At 38.8% G+C, this 19,592-nt stretch overlaps 1 protein-coding gene across 1 annotated transcript; it reads left to right on the top strand.

The window, feature by feature from the left end:
- Positions 1-3,708: 3,708 nt before the first annotated feature.
- On the top strand, positions 3,709-19,350 carry LOC137286990 (uncharacterized). The gene is made up of 4 exons (XM_067819065.1): positions 3,709-3,909; positions 15,975-16,036; positions 16,570-17,469; positions 17,674-19,350. Exons 2-4 carry the CDS (start codon positions 15,982-15,984, stop codon positions 17,832-17,834), a joined length of 1,116 nt encoding a protein of 371 aa, XP_067675166.1. The 5' UTR covers positions 3,709-3,909; positions 15,975-15,981; the 3' UTR covers positions 17,835-19,350.
- Positions 19,351-19,592: the final 242 nt, after the last annotated feature.

Below are 19,592 nucleotides of genomic sequence, written 5' to 3' on the forward strand. Positions count from 1 at the left end.
GCAGAGTAAGATTCGGTAGGTTTAGGCCCCCTGCCCCCTCTTCAGCACTGGTGCCTTGAAGACCCTCACAGAATTTCTTGGTAGTAAAGGCGGATATTCTCAAAATATCTGCCAAATGGTGGAAGGAAGGAATTATACCTAAATTAAGGCAATAAAGGAGTCAGACAACAAAATGCATGTGATGAAAGATACCGTGTTTGTACTAAGTGTGAGCGTCCAATGGCAAGGTGTTAGGCAGTCTCATTAGGGCCACAGGACAATTCACAAAAGCATTCTGTTCAGACCAGCCAACTTCATAGAAAAGTAGCCTGCATATTTGTTATTTTCGGAAAACTCTTCATACGTGGTGTTAACATGGTTCACAAAAAAGTATTTTCTGTCCAGTTTAACTTTGCAAATGTGCAAATAATTTTGCCATGATCAGCCTCCATGTAGCCCTCTCATTTGAAAAGGGTTTTAAATTTTCTACATCTAAATCAAATTGTATATTTTCTGTACACAAAAGATACCACGTAAAGACCGATGGCTGGCAAATGGCTGGTGGAACGGCGCCGGCACGCAGTTCCGGTCCATCTCACACAGCCCCCGACTTGTCAGGAAACCGACTGCGGTGTTCCAACTTCCGTGACACGTGTGAATGCAACAAAGCTCCATGATAGCTTCTTAAACGACATTTTCTATGACTGATCATAAATCGTCAGATTTCAGATCCTATTGGGTACAGCGGTTTCAGGACCCGCACTTATCCCTTTTTCGAGTTATCTTCATCATTCATAGCTTTCATTTGAACCCAACCGGACTGTAACAGGGTCTTCGATCCCCTTCATGACGATTTGTACAATAGGAAGTCTTGTCCTGTTCCGCCTATAGGTCTAAGAATTAAACCATTCATTTTCTGCTGCCGGCACTGAACTGGAAAATATATTTCCTTCAAGTTTTGTTTCTAATCCTCCTTGACCATTAGCGAGGTCACACTAACAAAGTTGACCTAAGACTAATAAAGTTTTTAAAACAAATAAACAAACAAGCAAGCAAACAAATAAATCAGAAAAAAATGAATTGCAATATAAACAAGCATTCATTATATTAAAAGATAACCATAAAACCTACAAATTCTTATGTACAGATGGGTCCAAGGATGGCGGGGCATTGGCGTGTGGCAGTGTCATTGGATCCAGGACAATATCCGTAAGATCACCGGATAACAGCTCCACTTTGTACAACATAAGCCAATACTATATGAACGGCTCTTAGATATATTAATAAACACCCAAAACACAAACCATGTATAACCTACTCCAACTCTGTTTCTTGAAAACATTACCTATTCAGGTATTGCTACTAACCAATATCACATCGTTTTCTGTTGGTTATCTGGTCATGTCGGTGTATCTGGTAACATAACGACTGATTTCGCTACCGTGGCAGCACTCACCAAATTTGTGACTCAATTCTTATTTCATACGCATATCATAAAGCTAAAATCAGATCTTACATCTGTGATCTGATGCAGCAGAAGTGGTGCTTACAACTACTATATAGCTTACAACTACTTGAGTTGTCACTCCAGATTTGAAGAGGCCATTATCCGACGAGGTCGTATTGGGTATTCAAGATATGTGTACACACACACACACACACACACACACACACACACACACACACACACACACACACACACACACACACACACACACACACACACACACACACACACACACACACACACACACACACACACACACACACACTCACACACACACACTCACACACACACTCACACACACACACTCACACACACACACTCACACACACATACAGATGTTTTGCAGAAGGATACGTATCATTATTGGTTGTTTAAATTAGAAACTGAGAAAGCAAGTAGTTGTACCCTCAAACGAGGTTCAAGTACCATAACATTATTTTACTCCTAAGAGGGTAAGTAAGTCCCCAAACTTTCAAAGGATATTCAAACTTACCAAATTTTTAAACGTGTATTTTTGTTATTGTAAATGATTGCTAAACCTTTCAACAATCGTCATTGGCTGAATGGATGGTGTAAATCCACTTGGGGTTCATGCATGTAGCAAAAGCATTGTAAGATACCATAGTCGGTAGAATACTGATCTACCTTCAGTTGTTTGTTTGTATAGCTTGTTTGCAGATTAATTTTTATTTTAATTTGAAATATAGTGGTTTTAATTCTACTTTTCCCTCTTAGCTTTTTCTAACATTGATAATCTTGTTTTACTGTCCTTTGGTGACAGGTTCTGCAATATACACATGCTCTTCAGCGATGTTATTTTGTTCTCGTGACGATATGGCTGAAACATTGCCGATGTGACGTTAAATTTTAAGTCTAAATACTAGGTTTATTCCTAATGCAGTGTACTAACCATCAAAAACACACCCGTATGATAACCTGTGTTTCTTTTTCAAAGTTCAAAAGTTATTTGACTATAAATATTATCAGAAAGATCCATGACAGTGTTTACATGAAACAAAACCCTTGTGGTGAAAAACGTCTACATAGTTAAGTAGGACAATGTATAACCGTGGAGACAGAATCAAGGTCATGCCTTCCTTTCTTTAAATACATGTGTGGCGCTTGCAGCATACAATGTCAAAATCTGCTGATTGTTGATCCTATTTCATGCGGAACAAAATTAAGCGAGTCGCCAGACTCATCAAGTTTTGAAGGTGTATGTAATTTGCAAAGATTGCTTTTCTAAAGTTTTCTTTGATTATATGTTTACTATACCACGTGCATGGTTTTTCCCGGCACCACTGTCACTATTAATGTCACAAACTATCCTTATGGATGACCGGGAATTTCCAAAGAGAAAGGCGCAAAATCCTTGATGTGAGTCATTTTCACTCGTTCTCCGATCCTCTGCAAGAAGTGAAGAGTTGTCGTCACAACAGCGTCGCAACAGCGAATAACTTCACCACTGTGCAAAACCCAGACGACACCGACAAGCACATTCTTGCAGGTACCTACATTTTACTTCAGCATTATTTGGCTGATATGTATGTTCTGACCAGGCATGATGATAAATGATCACTAAATTGAATGGAACAATGGAAATCTGTACGTGTTACTGACTTATCCAAAGATGGCCCACTGTAACGGTAATGGCTGAAGTGAACCCATGGTGAGGCAAAATTAAAACCCTGGTGAAATCCAGGAGCTTATAAACATAACCATGGCAAGCTGGAATCACTACCAGATACATACGCAGGTCAGCCACCGAGTTCCGTATAATTAAAGACTTGAAGACCCATGTCTCGTTCTAAAACCTGAACTGACAATTTAGTTTTTACTATCTTTCAGTTTAAGTCTGTTGCATTAAAACGATTAACAACATCGGCGTGACTTGACTCCTATCAACGCATTTTCTCTCCTACATTTTTTGTGTTTCAAAGATTTTGTTATTACATTAACATTTTTGCCGCGCTTGGAAAGCTACACAGTTTTGCTCTTGAAAGGTGCATTGGGATAGTAATGAAATATGTATTTACATATTTATATCTCACCCATACGATTTAGAAAACGTGTGACTAATAAAACGTTAGTTTAGACAAGCAGTGCAATGAACGTGTTGTAGACGATGATGATTTTATGTGCGAGTTCCGTTATGATGCGTGTGTCACCGTGAAGGCCTTGTGCTGCCAGGGTTGTATTGTGTGTTAACCTTCACTGTCACCACCACAACTTCTCATTTCATGAAAACAGGAACACACGTATACCCCAAAAGCATGTGTTACTTAGAATGCTCAGTGAGGTAACAGAGCTTGCATAAGTTACAAATTATAATGTATGTGCGCATGCCCGGAAGTGTGAGCTGCCATTTGCTTTATCTCGAATATGGCGTTCGAGTTGACTGGTGTCAGGAAACTCATCATAAGGTAGGAGCATGTGTGGATAGATTAGCATCATATGCAGTGTTCTTACTAATCGTCAATCAGAATCTTTACAAGCAAAATTTGACACAGTGCAGATCAAATCTGTTGATATCATATAGTTACAAATTTGACTTTGAAACAAGTAGTAAAAAGGTGACAATGTATGAAACTGTGATTAATGTCAGATGTAATTAGGTCTTTAGAAAGTCATGAATAATCAATACTCGACACCCGTTCGGTTTAGGAAAATATTTGTAACTGCTTGTACGATCAGGAGGCAGATCTATAGCAAGCAGACAATCACACGGATTTGTCACAAGCCGTTTACAGGATCATATCTACGTCACAAATACCCAGTATGACAAGCAAACCAAAACCCAAATCCAAACTAGCACACAAAATGTGATTCTGGTGTGTTCCCTTCACAAATTTGTCGTTTGGAGAATATACAATGAAACCATTACAAATATTTTTAATAACAGTTCGATAAACGCATATCCATGACACATAGTGAGTACAATTGTAGAATAAAAGCAGATGTGTTTACACAAACATTATGTACAACCTTAAGACGCCATGAGTCGAACATGAGTACATCTTGTGACTGCTCCCAATACCACTGTTTGTCAGATAATGCCAATAGTATTACTAACCTATTTAGGATACAGATATGATATAATAATTATTTACTTTCATGTACAGTTATTGTATCAGTCGAAACTAAAATCAGCCATGTGGGTTTGAAACAGTCACTGACATAGGCCACCGGGCCACGTTCTTTTAGCGGTTACTAATGTTTTCGCGTAAACACATTGCTTCACGTCAGATGATGATTCTTCCTTTCGCAGTGGCATTTCAAGAAAAAGATGTGTTGATAAACATAAACATTCTGTGTCACTGCTGTTTCAAAATATTCTGATTGATATAACCAGCCTCGTTAAAGACTATTTAAATAACTGAATAATGTTGATCTGTTGATCACATCTAAGTCTCCACTCTTTTTCCAGAAATGATTGCTTCATTGTATCTGTGTCCTCCACGAGAATCACTGTCGTATTCCAACAATGCAGTATATACTCATGTGTAGTGTCGTAACAATGTAATGTATACACCTGGACATTGATAAAACAACATTAACCGTTGCAGTATATACTCATGTGTAGTGTCGTAACAATGTAATGTATACACCTGGACATTGATAAAACAACATTAACCGGTGCAGTATATACTCATGTGTAGTGTGGTAACAATGTAATGTATACACCTGGACATTGATAAAACAACATTAACCGTTGCAGTATATACTCGTGTGTAGTGTCGTAACAATGTAATGTATACACCTGGACATTAATAAAACAACATTAACCGTTGCAGTATATACTCATGTGTAGTGTCGTAACAATGTAATGTATACACCTGGACATTAATAAAACAACATTAACCGTTGCAGTATAAGCACGAAAATACTACATGCCGTTGTACATGCTTTGAAAGCCAAGTAATTCCACATGCCAATTGGTAACTGTTGCACATTTTACTCTGAAATGTGGTTGACAGTTTACTTGTAACTGAAGGGGAATACATAAATCTACAATGCCAGAAAATGTGATCATATTGACTACCTAACCAACATGTGAATGCCGAACAGTTTTCAAATACCGATTGTTGTAATTATTGTTTGTTTTAACATCACTAACTCTCTCCAAGCCATACTTATCTGACAAGATATAACATGAGCAAGATATTATAGGTATGAAAAACAGGTTGATATAGCATGAATCAACCCATTTATTAGCAAACATTCTACATATCACAAATTCAAATTCCCATTGCCATTGGCCATTGGTAAAAATATGAACAGCATAAAATATGCCAATAAAAAGTTACTCATATTTATCATTCCTATAAAATGTTTATTCGGAGACGGTTTCCAAACTGAATCTTAACATCTTTGCCAAATATATTTGACATTTACGATAGGTGTCATGGTCAGGTATATTGTGTATATATTGTATCATGGTGTATATTGTGTTGTTTCCCAAACGTTTAGTATTATGCTGGTTCTTCCTCCCATACACAGACTGTTGTCAAGAAAATCGAAAACAATAGGTTGTGATATTTCAACAGGATATTCTTGGATATGGGATGTCATAACAGGAAACTAGGAAACACTCTCACATGACACTCTCTACTGTAACGAAAGGATGAGGTAATCTCTCATGGTCCTGCATGTCTACTTTAGGGGCGAAATTGCAGATATAATTAATAAGGGTACCGCATGCCTGCTGTAAGGATGGGATTAGGTAGTATCTTATGTTCCTGTGTTTCTACATTTGCTACATCGGACCTTGATTTATGATGCTGGGTATTTAATCCAGATAGGAGAAATGCCAAATGGGAACCTTTGTTACCTTATTGTGACTGGTGTTTCCACTAATTATACCAGTTATAAATTCATTAGCTGACCATCAGGCGGGTGATGACAAATAACATGTGTAGTTTTATATCACAAAACACTGGTAACCGCATGGAAGAAAGGTAACCTCTGCACTGCATGCAATTTTAATTTTGATCACGAACGGAGCTTCATTGTAAAATGCAAAATGCATATAAGCATTTACTGTGTATTTAGGTAAATAGGTATAATCTGTTTTAACATCTCCAGATTTTTCTAGCAATTGGAAAGTGGTTGTTATTACTTTACGGATTCAAATAAATCAAAAGTGTGGTCTAGTCTTATCATAGGCAATAGACCAGGGACGTAGTTACGATGATGGAAAAGCACGGGTTTACAAATGTTGTCTGCTTTGAAAGTTGGGCCAACTCTCAGTACTATCGAAATACAACGCTGTGCAATCTATCGGACTTATACAAAAGACATGGCTTGTTGCGTGCCTCTAAACGTCATATTTTTATATCACATGAGTAAATAACGAGGTAAAAGCACAGAAATGGGATCAAATTGGATCAGACACTATACCACCCAGGCATTAGAGAGTCTGAAAAAAACCTGCACTGCAAGGATAGTTTATTACAAAGCCAAGAAATACCGGGAATATTTTCAAATTATGGCATGGATTGCCTTGTGGACAGTAGACTAGTCCCTGTGTCCGGTCGATGGAGCAGGTTCTGACCATTTTGCAGATTGGTTTCGTAATTAGATCTTTGGCGAGAAATATTAATCTCCTCGGATCTGTGTCCCTTTAAGATGAGATGAGTGAATCATTAAAGGTCTAGAATATTCTCTTTCAAGGATGAGATGAAGCAATATCTAAAGGTCCTGGATGTCTCCTGTAAAGATGAGCTGTGACAAAATTTAAAGCTCTTGTATATCTACCTTACGGATGAGGTAAGACAATGTCATAAGATCCTACATGTCTGTTTAGAGGATGAGATGAAGGCAATCATTTAAAGGTCCTGCACGTCTAATTTAAGGGTGAGATGAGGTGATCATTCGATTTAATTTCAGTTCATTTGTTGTGATGTTCCCAAAAGGGTATACTTTGGTATAGGGTGTGAATGTACCCGTCTGTGTGTAATGGAAATGCATTTTTCACAGGAAAGTAATGCTTCAGCATATAAATACCACTTTTTGTTATAAGTTAGGTTAGTAAATCCTCCTGCATAATACCTCAGTTATGCAGGATCAAGTTGATTGAGCACACATAATTTCAATATAACAAAAAGATAAAACAAAAAAGATACATATAATGTGAAACGCCCACTGATGTTAGTTCGTCACCAAGCTATGATGATCGTCACGTACATAGAACGTGGTTTGAGGTTACCCAAGTCGTTACACAGGAAATGAGTGGTTCATCATTTGTTGATCAGTGACGTAACTACTTGTCATCACTTATCGAGCAATTTAACCTCACACTTCCATCCTCAGATGTTTTTGGTAGTAAATGTGAAACACTAGACAGCTGGTCCCTACACAACAAATAAACCCTTCAGTGATATATCATCAAGCATAAACAATTACCTCGATAAATATTTTGGTACATAAAGGACACGCAATGCATTCCACGTAATAAAGCCCCTCAAACAAAGCCTCCGTCAGTAAGTGCTAAATATTTAAAGCTGCTATGTGTATATATTATTTCTTAAATGAAGTAAACAATGCTGAGCTCTTATGATAATTTGTTGACATATATCCTCATTCTTGGGGAATCATATTATGCGTGCACCACTTTCTCAAGACTGGATTTGAGGTTGCAGTTAACAGGTCACCGCCTGAACACAATGTGTGTGTGTGTGTGTGTGTGTGTGTGTGTGTGTGTGTGTGTGTGTGTGTGTGTGTGTGTGTGTGTGTGTGTGTGTGTGTGTGTGTGTGTGTGTGTGTGTGTGTGTGTGCGCTTTGTTTTTTTCCTTGGATGAATACTGGTAAATATATTTAAAGTAAACAAGGTGAATGCGAAGACAAACAAGGGTTGACTTTTGTCACGTGATATCTACAGATCTATTCGACAGTTTTCTGTGCATGTCTGTCTGATCGAAACAACATGGAGACAAGTCACACAAGACATCCATTTGCTTGACCCATCGAGCCTGGCCTCATACACTTATCGAGACGTTTGATGTTAAAGCTAAACGTTTGATCTGTCTTCAGATAAGGAAGCGTGGTGCATTTTAACACATGTAGGGATCTGGCAAGGTAAGCTCTATCTTCAAGTATCATTCTACGATGTGACAGACACGGGTGTTATTGTCGTTCATATACACGTTTATGCTGCACAACATTGATAGAGTAATGGAAATTTCAAACTGGCCTGATAGTTAAAACGCTCGCTCAATATTCATAACCGTGAAAATGAATATCGTTTACAGTGTGGTCAACAAATAATAACCACATTCCAAAGCATTTGGCACTTTTTGAGGAAAACGTGCACAGGATATGCGGACGAATCATCAGCCAAGAAAGCGTAAGCATGTCATTACTTATTGTTTTGTGTGTGATCTGAATCAGTGATTATAATGGGGTGTTAAAATGGAGTGTTATAATGGCTCGGACCCATGCTCCATGTCAGGTGAAGTTGGGGAAGGAGATGAGACCACATGATATGCAGTGTGATTAAGTGAACAGCTGATCATACTCCTGCCCAACATCACATAATAACAGTAATAATAGTTCTCTGATATAGCGCTTAGTATCCATCTGACTAGTTGCTCACCGGACGCTGTAATCGGAATCTGATTATTATTACCCCGGACAATCCAAGCTGCCTCTTAGGCGCTAGAGGGTTATAGTCACATGACTCTATCTCACCGCGTACCCATTCTCTGCTGGTTGAACAGAGACAATTTTGAACAAACTAAATTGCCTGAGGGGAGACCACATGTACCACATGTACCACATGTAACACTGCAACAGTCTGGATAAGTTGGGGTTTTTTTGGCTTTACTTTTTTTGTGTGTGTTTTGGGCTGTTGTGGTTTTCTTCCTGAAAGTTTAGACTGTTTCTTCAGTTCCACATACAACAGTGTCAACCCCGTGGAGTCACTTCACTCAGGTAGTCAGTCGCTTTGACAATATGAGGATTCGTAGAGATCCTTTCCTGTTGTGAATCTAATTACGTTACCAACAGATTGTAGTAATGGGTGTAATTTTCTGACTTTCTGTTCACAATCCTGTAGATATATATTTAACAGTTTGATGTATTACCAATCTCAACTCCCTGGAGAGTATAAACTCTTGCTGCCACTAGGCGCACCGTGGCTCTCTCATCCTAACGAGGTACCCAGATTACAGTTAGGTGGACTGGGACACACAGACACAGTACTTTGTCCAGGTTTACTGCACGTTGCTGTACCCGCAACTAAGTGTATGCACGTATCCATGTGGCCAACGGATTCATGGGTTCTTTTAAGTGCACAGGGTTGTGTACTGCACACTAGGGGTTTTGACAACACGGAAAGATTCTACACACAAAGCTGACTCCAAGTTTTTACACCCGGTCACAAGTAGGCTCCATTTATTTTTTTAAAAACTATCATTGTTTTAGTCTGATTTACTCTTAATTTCCATTTATCTTAGCAATTCTTTTATACAGTATTATCCCTTTGCTGGCTTTCAAATGTGCTTGAAAACAATAATTATTATGATATCATCAGCAAACAGCAATAGGAATATTTGTATGATATCTGGATGTGTTTGTTTTCTTGGATTTGGGGTGCTTATTTGTGTATAAAGAATGCCAATAAATAAGGTCTTAAACTACATTTGGCTCACACATATATCTGACAATTCTACTTTCTATTCACACGAATTGTCACAATTTAACAAATAGTCCATAGGAGTTTTCCAATTTTGCAACTGTCACCTTCTTGGCATAAGAGATTCCATAGTCTATTTTTTTATTGAATCGTACACATTGGAAAATTCTTAAAATATGGCATGGAATATGTGTCCATTTTGCTGAAGATATTTCTGAATTATAAAATGTTAAGCAAATATGTTATGAATTTCACGATATCTGTTCCTGAAGCCAGCCTGTGCCTCTGCTATCTTGTGTAAGAATTTTGCCCATTCAACTAATCTCTTATTCATGATAGATGTAAATATATTTTGCTAAATATGTTTCATAATGTCATACCTCTATAGCGTTCAGGATTATTTGGGCCACCCTTCTTATGAATAGGGACTATTCCTGTTCACATTCTGAATATCATTTTGTACAGCCATTTTCACTTGAAAGCATTTTCGTCATAGTGACTTATTCATGCAATAAAGATTGGGATCAGGCAGCAGAACACTAACTAACTATCCTTTACAGATCACATATACTCTTGGGGGTGCAAACTCACTCATTGGCATCGTTATAAATGAAATCCCGCCATTAAAACTACTCATTTCGGTCTTTCGTTACCTTAAATCGATCTGTTTGACTATAACAGTGCACTATTCTCACCCGCGAAGGGAATTTCAACCATCAGAGCGACGCAGTATGAGGTATAGATATGAAGGCAAAATATTGAGGGAGTAAAACATTTCGTTTACAGGTTTGTACAAACCTGAAATCGAGACAGATTTTGTGAAAGAATGAAAATTACATGTTCACGCAATCTACGATCATTTAGGTTTGGCTTTTGCTTTGCCTAGTTTCCGAGTTTCAGCTTATTTTCATTCTGTTAAAACCACTTGGCGTCGCTAGGCCTTATTTGTTTGAGCCAGACGCTAGTGATAGTATAAACCATGATCAGCCTCGCTCATCGCGATTACAGTTAGTTTCTGCAACTTAAACAGTGCTGCATTAAGAAGGGTGGATGCCCATCAGATGCAGTTATTTGAAAATGTCCCTGGTAGTTCTTGTCTGATTGGAATAAAGTATCAAGCTTGCAGTGTGGGCTTTTTCATGTTTTCTAATGCCTGGATGGCATAATGACTGATCCAAACTGATCCCATTTCTATGGGTTTTCACCTTGATATTTAATCGTGTCATGTAAAATTGTATCTATTACGTATGATGATAAAAATTGACATTTGATTTATTTGTAAACGTCAAGTAAATAACACTACTTTGCCCTTGCTAGAAGAATCCGAAATTTTACTAAGGTAAATATAGGTACATACAGTTCCAGCACACGGCAAATACTGATGCATGTATTTCATGTATTCCAATGCAACAGTAATGTTCTGTTCCTATCCTCAAAACAGTGCATAGGTTTTCGCATGCAATACAGCAATACTCCCCTGTTGTAATCCGTGGTAGGCGGTATACACCTACGCGTTATTTGTCATCATTCACTTGATGATCACTTAATGAATTTATAACAGGTATAATTATTGGTAACGCCACTTAGATTACCCGACAAAGACCCCCATTTGGCATTTCTTGTGTCTGGATCGATCACAGAATTATCCGAAAACACGCTGATTGATTAATTACTTTTATGCGGATTTAAATGGGGATTTGTCAAAAAGTATTGTTTATGTATGTACATTTACTAATCTATACTGAATACACTCTGTCGTGTCTGTGTCTGTGTAAAAACAACACAATTCTTTCAAGGAGTAACCGCCAATACATTGACTGATTGCTCATTATTGGCTAACAAAATTATGTCTTTAAAAGAAGTACGGACATTATGCAATTAGTTGCCAGGTGTGCTATCTTGGGTGACCAATGAGACTATACAGCAATGTGAAAAACATGAAACGATACATCAGTTTTCAAAAAAGTATTGTTTATGTAGGTACATTTACTAATCTATACTGAATACACTCTGTCGTGTCTGTGTCTGTGTAAAAACAACACAATTCTTTCAAGGAGTAACCGCCAATACATTGATTGATTGCTCATTATTGGCTAACTAAATTACATCTTTAAAAGAAGTACGGACATTATGCAATTAGTTGCTGGTGTGCTATCTTGGGTGACCAATGAGACTATACAGCAAAGTGAAAAGACTTGAAACGATACATCTGGTTTCAAAAAAGTATTTTTTATGTAGGTACATTTACTAATCTATACTGAATACACTCTGTCGTGTCTGTGTCTGTGTAAAAACAACACAATTCTTTCAAGGAGTAACCGCCAATACTTTGATAGATTGCTCATTATTGGCTAACTAAACTACATCTTTAAAAGAAGTACGGACATTATGCAATTAGTTGCTGGTGTGCTATCTTGGGTGACCAATGAGACTATACAGCAATGTGAAAAAACCTGAAACGATACATCACCTGAACTCGATAAAAACAAATCTCAATGGCATTTTATATCCTAGGATCGAGGTAGGTGGCGAACCCTCTGATTTAGTATATACCACAGGCTTCCACAACGCTCGCCCATTTAGCACAAAAATTCGGGGTCCGGTGGAAATCTGTCTATAGTGACACAATCACCCGACGCCAAGGAGCAATTGATGGCAACACAACAATTAGGCATTTAGAAATCAGCACAATGACGAGCTTCCAACACATTTTCTGTACAACTAACTGAATACCGTTCCTCGTGTGACGTTACTATAGAGCTCTGGCGACAGAGTTACGTATCCTGTCTGTGGTGTCGTTGGCGGGGGTGGGTGAAGTAGACGGCTTTTTGACAATATGTAATCGCTCGGTATGAATTAACCACAAGTTTTTTACGAAAATGTTTGGTGTTCCGTTTAAGACTAACCACAAGTCTTTCATATGTACTGGTTAAAAGAGTTCAGAAATTTGAGTTTATTCGTTCTATAAGTGTACAATGCAGATGAATGTTAGATGGTGTGCAATATTTCCCGAGAATGTGCAGCATGTGTAAATATGTTTAAGTACTTCAATAGTTAACCATATGCTCCACATATCATTTGAAAAAAAACATGCATCAGCAAGTCTCGTATTCACCCACCTCTACTATATATGTGTTCCAGGATAGCAATAGAAGTACTAATCACGATTTTGTTAAACATTCGTGACCTTTAGAGCAGGCACATACGGGGATATAGCAGCTATAATATGAATATGTTCAGTGTAGTTTTAAACTACAGTAGGTAAGATGATAAGACTAAAGTAATAAGTCTCTGTTGTTGTCTGTTTATCAGTGGACTAAAGATGTAATCTACAGTCTTTGACATTTAAGGAGCGCTACCTTAAATTATCCCGTTTAAGATTTATGGCCCCTAAAAGCGTGATATCAAGCGTTTCTGTATAGATGTTTAAAGCATGTCAGATGCGACAGACATGTAATCCACACACACACCGATCCCACTGTATGTGCGACTGGCGGCTTCTCCACGGTGTACGTTCACTTCAATAGTCACCATTGCAGAACAGCTAGGCGTAACACGCCGTTTCGTTAGAATTATTCAGTGTATCATAATGTCGTAATTGTTAAATGTAATGTCTTTCCTTTGAGGTGTAATAAAATAGTCTGTTTGCCTGTACGTTATGGGATTATCCTGTTTGGCCATTAACGCTGGTATAATGGGACTCGTAATGCACTATTCAGTTAAATTAAATAAAGTTACCCAATCCTTGGCAACATGCGATGTAGTGAAGCATATGTTATCATGTTTTTTAACTGCAACTTATTTTGGTCAGGACACGATTATCTTTAAGGATATTTGCTGCTTATTACCAACACATGCCAAAGGATCACATGCAAAAGGCATGTAACAGCTTTTTGGAGAGAAATATTAGAAAGTTAGTTCAAGACAGATGTAAGAAAATGCATGATCTTCTTTGTCCATGAAAACCGATTTAATTTGGCATGGAGAGAGAGAGTGCAAAATAGCGGTGAAAAACAAATAAATGCATCATTGAATATATGTGTTGATACTAGATGTTCGAGTAAACTGTAAGCACGTAAATCCAGTAATGTCCCATCATTCACACAGATTGCATAAACAGAAAGCGTTTGTAAACAAATGCAGAAATGGAACTTCTGAAGCGGACAAGACCATCAAATTACAAATATCTCCTCGTACCACATGATACCCAAGTGAACACCAAGTATAGTCATAACTAGCCACTGTTATTCATGCTTAATAGTTTCAATAAAATCATTCTCTATTTCATCATTCTGGGAGAAATCGCCCTTCATTCAAGGTGTAAAAGGCATTACAACACCCAGAATGTGGGACAACTCGAACATATTTCCCCCATACTTTGCATATACCAACAGGAAGCAGCCCATCAGCACCTTTTATATGTACACAGTAACCAAGGTTTATGATCAGTGAGTTCACTTCCTTGACATTGGACGTCTGGTAACCCTTCTGGTTAGTCTGAATGAATGCAAGCTAGAAGTACTGTTGTACTGCATGGACTGAAACATACACACATATTGGTGACGTAAAGCACAGGGTATATTCATCCATTTTTCGTATACTTGGCTTAACCACTGATTTTGTTTTCAATTTATCATTCACATACTTCTCGCCTATATTTTTGCCTTTAACTCCTATGGAAATCTCCTTTCTCCGGTCGTAAATATACGTGAATAAACACTGTACATTGTACGCCCGAAATTAGTGATGTACCATCATTCCACATCATTCCACAGGTAAACCTGCACACAGGGACTTTCTTTCCCTCTCGTGATAGTCGGTTTGAACGTTGAGTAAGGGAGGCTACTCTAATAAGCCCATTTGTATAGCGCCCTGTATCAGCTCAACCAGTGCTCACGGCACTGACGTCACATAACCTATGTGACGTCACGTTTGCAGGAATACTGCTCGTCTGTTCTGAGCAGGTCAAAGGTTTGCGAACTGTGAAGTCAAGACGTACACACAGCGACTGTATACAACAACGTATCAAATCTGACATATTTTGCCTGAAATCAGCAGTCCAAATCTGGAAAAGGACTTGCCGCAGAGGTTTGCCATCATATCCCGCTCGGCTGGTCAGTGCCCTCTCTAAATCACCTCTAATTTCGTATCTCCAAAGTCTCCCAGATTTGTACATATCTACTTAGGCCCAATAAAACACTTATGCTCCAGGAAATTAGACTATTTTGATAAGTGTTATTTAGCCATATTGCCAGTAGTTCGTCCTGGTTTGATTGTCGATTGACACACTGCAGTCTCCTACCCAGGGATCCCTGCGGCCATTACTGTACTTTTGCCTCAGGCAGCCACCATGTTGCGATTAGTCATTTCTTAGACTACCAAGTTACGATATTGTATATCCTTTTCGTCTTTTTAGTTTTTACGAGTAAAAAAATGTAAAATATCCCCAAACGCGAACAACTATCCCTGATTGCGCAGTTATCGAGGCAGTGCCGGGAACTATAGCGACACGGCCACAGTTATGTATAAATATAGATTTTCCTACTGCTTATTGTCGCTGCCATAGTTGAATAACGGAAGAATTATGCAACTGTGCATTGCCTCCACTGAAATGCTTGCATTGAAGAATTTTTTCCGTTAACAAACATGAGAAATGCACTTGATATTTGATATGAAAATTATTGTAATGCACCTGCGTGTCTATACAGAAAGTAGTCCCCACTTGACCTTTCACATTTGCATCTCTGTCTTTTTATGACTCCATATATGTCGCTTTTATTCTTTGGCTCTATCTCAGTATAAAAAGCTACACTTGAAATTATATATCGTACACTGATATGACTTGTGTTTCAGGTAAAACATGGCCCTACCAGAGGATTTAAATGAGGAAGGCGGAAATCGGGAAGCTGTGTCTGGTCAGTTAGGCTACAACGCTATTTCATTACCCCGAACTACCTTACAGAGATAGCAAAGTATTCTCGTGGGGCGTGGATATCTAATATGACCACCGACTGCCTGGAGTGAGTGAATGAGTTAGTGATGTAGGTTTTACGCCGCCGGGTGCATTTGTCCATGCACTATCACGGCAAGGGACACAGGTACTGATCTTCACGCATATGGGGATTCGAACCCGAGCCTTCGGCGTGACGAGCGTACGCTTTCACCACCAGACAACCCAGCCGCATCCCCTCCCCAACCCCCAGTATATCTGCAATGTTTCCATAGATTCAATTATGAATACCCAAGTGCGATGTTCTTTATAAAAAAAATAAATTCAGAAACAAATTGTGGTATGGGGTAATGTTGTGTTTGTCCTGAGATCCTGAGCTTAAATGAGTAATGTGTCAATCCTCTATCGATGATTTTGAATACTGATGAAAGCAAACACTTAATTCATGCTCGTTATATTAATATTTTCCTTTCATTTACTGATATGGTGTTTGTGTAGGTAATGGCGCTGTTGGAGGGACCCAAGAATGCCTTCACCCTATACCGACCACGGATGCATTTGCTGGTGAGCTGCCTGATGGCAGTAATGCTGACACACTCTCTTCTCAGGCTGTACTTGGCGCAATGTGTAAGATGTTAACATCGGTGTCTGGTTCAGAGGCTCTGGACGTAGTCAGCAAGAACACGGTCATGCAAAAACTCGGAAGCCTTAGCATTTCGCCACAGATAGGCTTTCCACCAAATTCTGTCAAGGACAGCGCGAACGAACATGCTAATGAAGTGGCGTCATCTGACACAGCTAGAGAAAGACTGGCAAATTCCACAGAAAACCCAGATGAAGCCCTAAACGCTCCGCCACTTTCACTTAACAGTTTGAAATCGAGTTTACCTCTACCTCCACTGCAGACAGACACTATTGTGGAGAGGCAAGTTATGGAAGATGATCCTAAGGTCAAGGGTGCATGTGTCAAAACGGAAACAGGACTTCGGTGTGGCGTTAGCCACTTTGCTGAAATCCAAAAGCATCGCCAGCGCCAAGAGATGACATCTGGCTATGTTAGCGAATGTACAAACAGTAACAGCCGGGCCAACAACAGCAACTGTCGTTTAGAGGAGAGTAGGGTGAACAGTATTTCTTGTCGTTCAAAAGAGAGCAAGCCAATGAAAAGCTCTTGTCGTTCAAAGAAGACTTCAGAAAAACGATGTACATCATACTCTGAGTTCCTACAACTGTCGGAAAAAGGGCTTAAAGAGCTCTTGGTAATGTCAGGTATCCAGCGAAAACCTGTGCATAAGGACTATCACAGTTTTGCGTCCAGACTCCAGTCCTTCAAAGACTCCAGTTGTGTTTGCGATGTAGAGGACGATATTCTAGCACTTGCAGGGTTCTTTTACTCAGGTACTAAACACCATAACCAACTATCATATTTCCACATTTTCCATACCGGTTATAATGACTGTTCTACACCATCGCATACATATAAGCAACTAAATACCAAACACATGGGTTACAAAACACAAATTCAAAAGAATAAACAGTAGATTATTATTCACGATGTAGATACAAATATTATGATCCATCTCTTTTCTTTCTGGATTGTAGGGAGTGGAACAGTCACATGCTATCACTGCGGGTTTTCCCCGAGGATCTGGACTGAAGGATCTGATCCCAAACGTCTGCACTGGCAGTGGACACCAAACTGTAGATTCATCCGTCGCTTTGCGAAGAGGTTTTCGAAAGATAGTTCATATCCGAACTGCTGATAGTGGATGTATGCCATACACTTTATTTCAAACGTGAAAAAACACACCATATATCTCTTTGGTTCATATTTGGGGTTCCATGTCATTGTGATACGGTATTTCAAAAGGATAATAAAAATGGCAAGGATATCACAAATATTTACAACAGATATAAGCTTCGTTAGTCCGCTTATGCATTATCACTGCTCTTAATACACTTGCTTCACTGTAGGCGAACAAAAAGCGAACAATATTGAGGAATCGCATTGCACTGTGTCGTTATGAAGACTTACGCTTGACTTGCATGGACATCATTCAATTTATTTGTAAGCTTGATGTAAGTATTACTAATATTTCCCTGTGAATTTAGCCGCAATAAATTAATTAAATTGTGCATGTTTTTATTTGCTATATTTTGCTGCCATAATCGTGCTTGATCTCCCGTTTCAGTTACTAGAATAAGTGCTCCGCTTGCAAACACATGTACAGACTTTACATCTGGAACGAAGACCATTGTTTTACATTTTCTTGAAAATACTTACTGATATATACATGAGCAGCAGCTCGCATATTCATATTGCTACATTCGTTCGTTTGTTATTCTGTATTCCTTCCTTCTGTTACTTATGTATGTTTTAATGTGAGACAAATTTACCCCGCACTCAGCTATATGGATACTGTAAATAATCGAGCATGGCTTGCCGAGGTCCAGGGACAGTGGACTTTCCCATGCAAGAATCAGTTTTCTCCAAAGTAATATGAGCTGAATAACAATCAAGCAAATCTCTACCATCAGTAGATGGCAGTATTTGTGACCGGAGGCGACAGTAATGCGACCTGCAATGATGGATGTATGTTTGACCAGAGGTGACAGTAATGCGACCTGCAATGATGGGTGTATGTTTGACCCGAGGTGACAGTAATGTAAGGGGACAGAACACCCATCTGTTGCCAGTAGAGAGAAAACTCACAGTAATTCTTCTTACATTACTGTCACATCAGGTCAAACATGCACCCATCTGTTGCAGATAGAGAGAAGCGAACTGTAATTCTCCTTACATTTCTGTCACCTCAGGTAAAACATACACCCATCTGTTTCAAGTAGAGAGAAAATCCATCTGTTGCAAGTATAAACATTACAGTGTATTTTCTCTCTAACTGGAACAGATGACTGTACGTTTGACCTGAGGTGCCAGTAATGTAATGAGAATTACAGTGGGTTTCCTCTCTACCTGCAACAGATGGGTGTATGTTTGATATGAGGTGACAGTAGTGTAAGGATAATTACAGTGTATTTTCTCTCTGCCTGCAACAGATGGGTGTATGTTTGACCCGCTGAAATCCCAAATGAATGTTTATAAAGGAATTGGAACGATAACTAATAGTATGTATCATGTGGTATGACAATTATCAATAGTTACTATGTGGCTTTTGGGCTTGTGCTGTCCAACATGAACTGGTTACCAGTGCTACAGAAAGATTACAGAAAAATGAGAGACTCTACAGTGTTATAAAAAAATAAAATACTCTACTCTTACCTGCATATCTCATGTTAATCCCTACGCCATGCATTACATTATGAAATGATAAGAATCATTCACAGTGTGCATTCACTGCGTGTCAAGTCTTGATTGCATTACACATAAGGATCACCAAAACGGGCCAACCAACCAGAAAGCTCAATGTCTAGTGTAGGAACATACCAGCTGTGTCGACATGTCTGCCTGCACACAACTCCTGTTAAATTGTGCTTATCTGCATTAGGTCGGCGTGTACCGG

The sequence above is a fragment of the Haliotis asinina genome, chromosome 6 (assembly GCF_037392515.1).
Source record: "Haliotis asinina isolate JCU_RB_2024 chromosome 6, JCU_Hal_asi_v2, whole genome shotgun sequence".
NCBI lineage: Eukaryota > Metazoa > Mollusca > Gastropoda > Lepetellida > Haliotidae > Haliotis > Haliotis asinina.

Bases quoted from the DNA above. Each gene is read 5' to 3' on its own strand.
- LOC137286990 (XM_067819065.1), top strand. From the start codon at position 15,982: ATGGCCCTACCAGAGGATTTAAATGAGGAAGGCGGAAATCGGGAAGCT. The intron at 16,037-16,569 runs GTCAGTTAGGCT...GTGTTTGTGTAG, and splicing joins AAATCGGGAAGCTGTGTCTG to GTAATGGCGCTGTTGGAGGG. The intron at 17,470-17,673 runs GTACTAAACACC...TCTGGATTGTAG, and splicing joins TGCAGGGTTCTTTTACTCAG to GGAGTGGAACAGTCACATGC.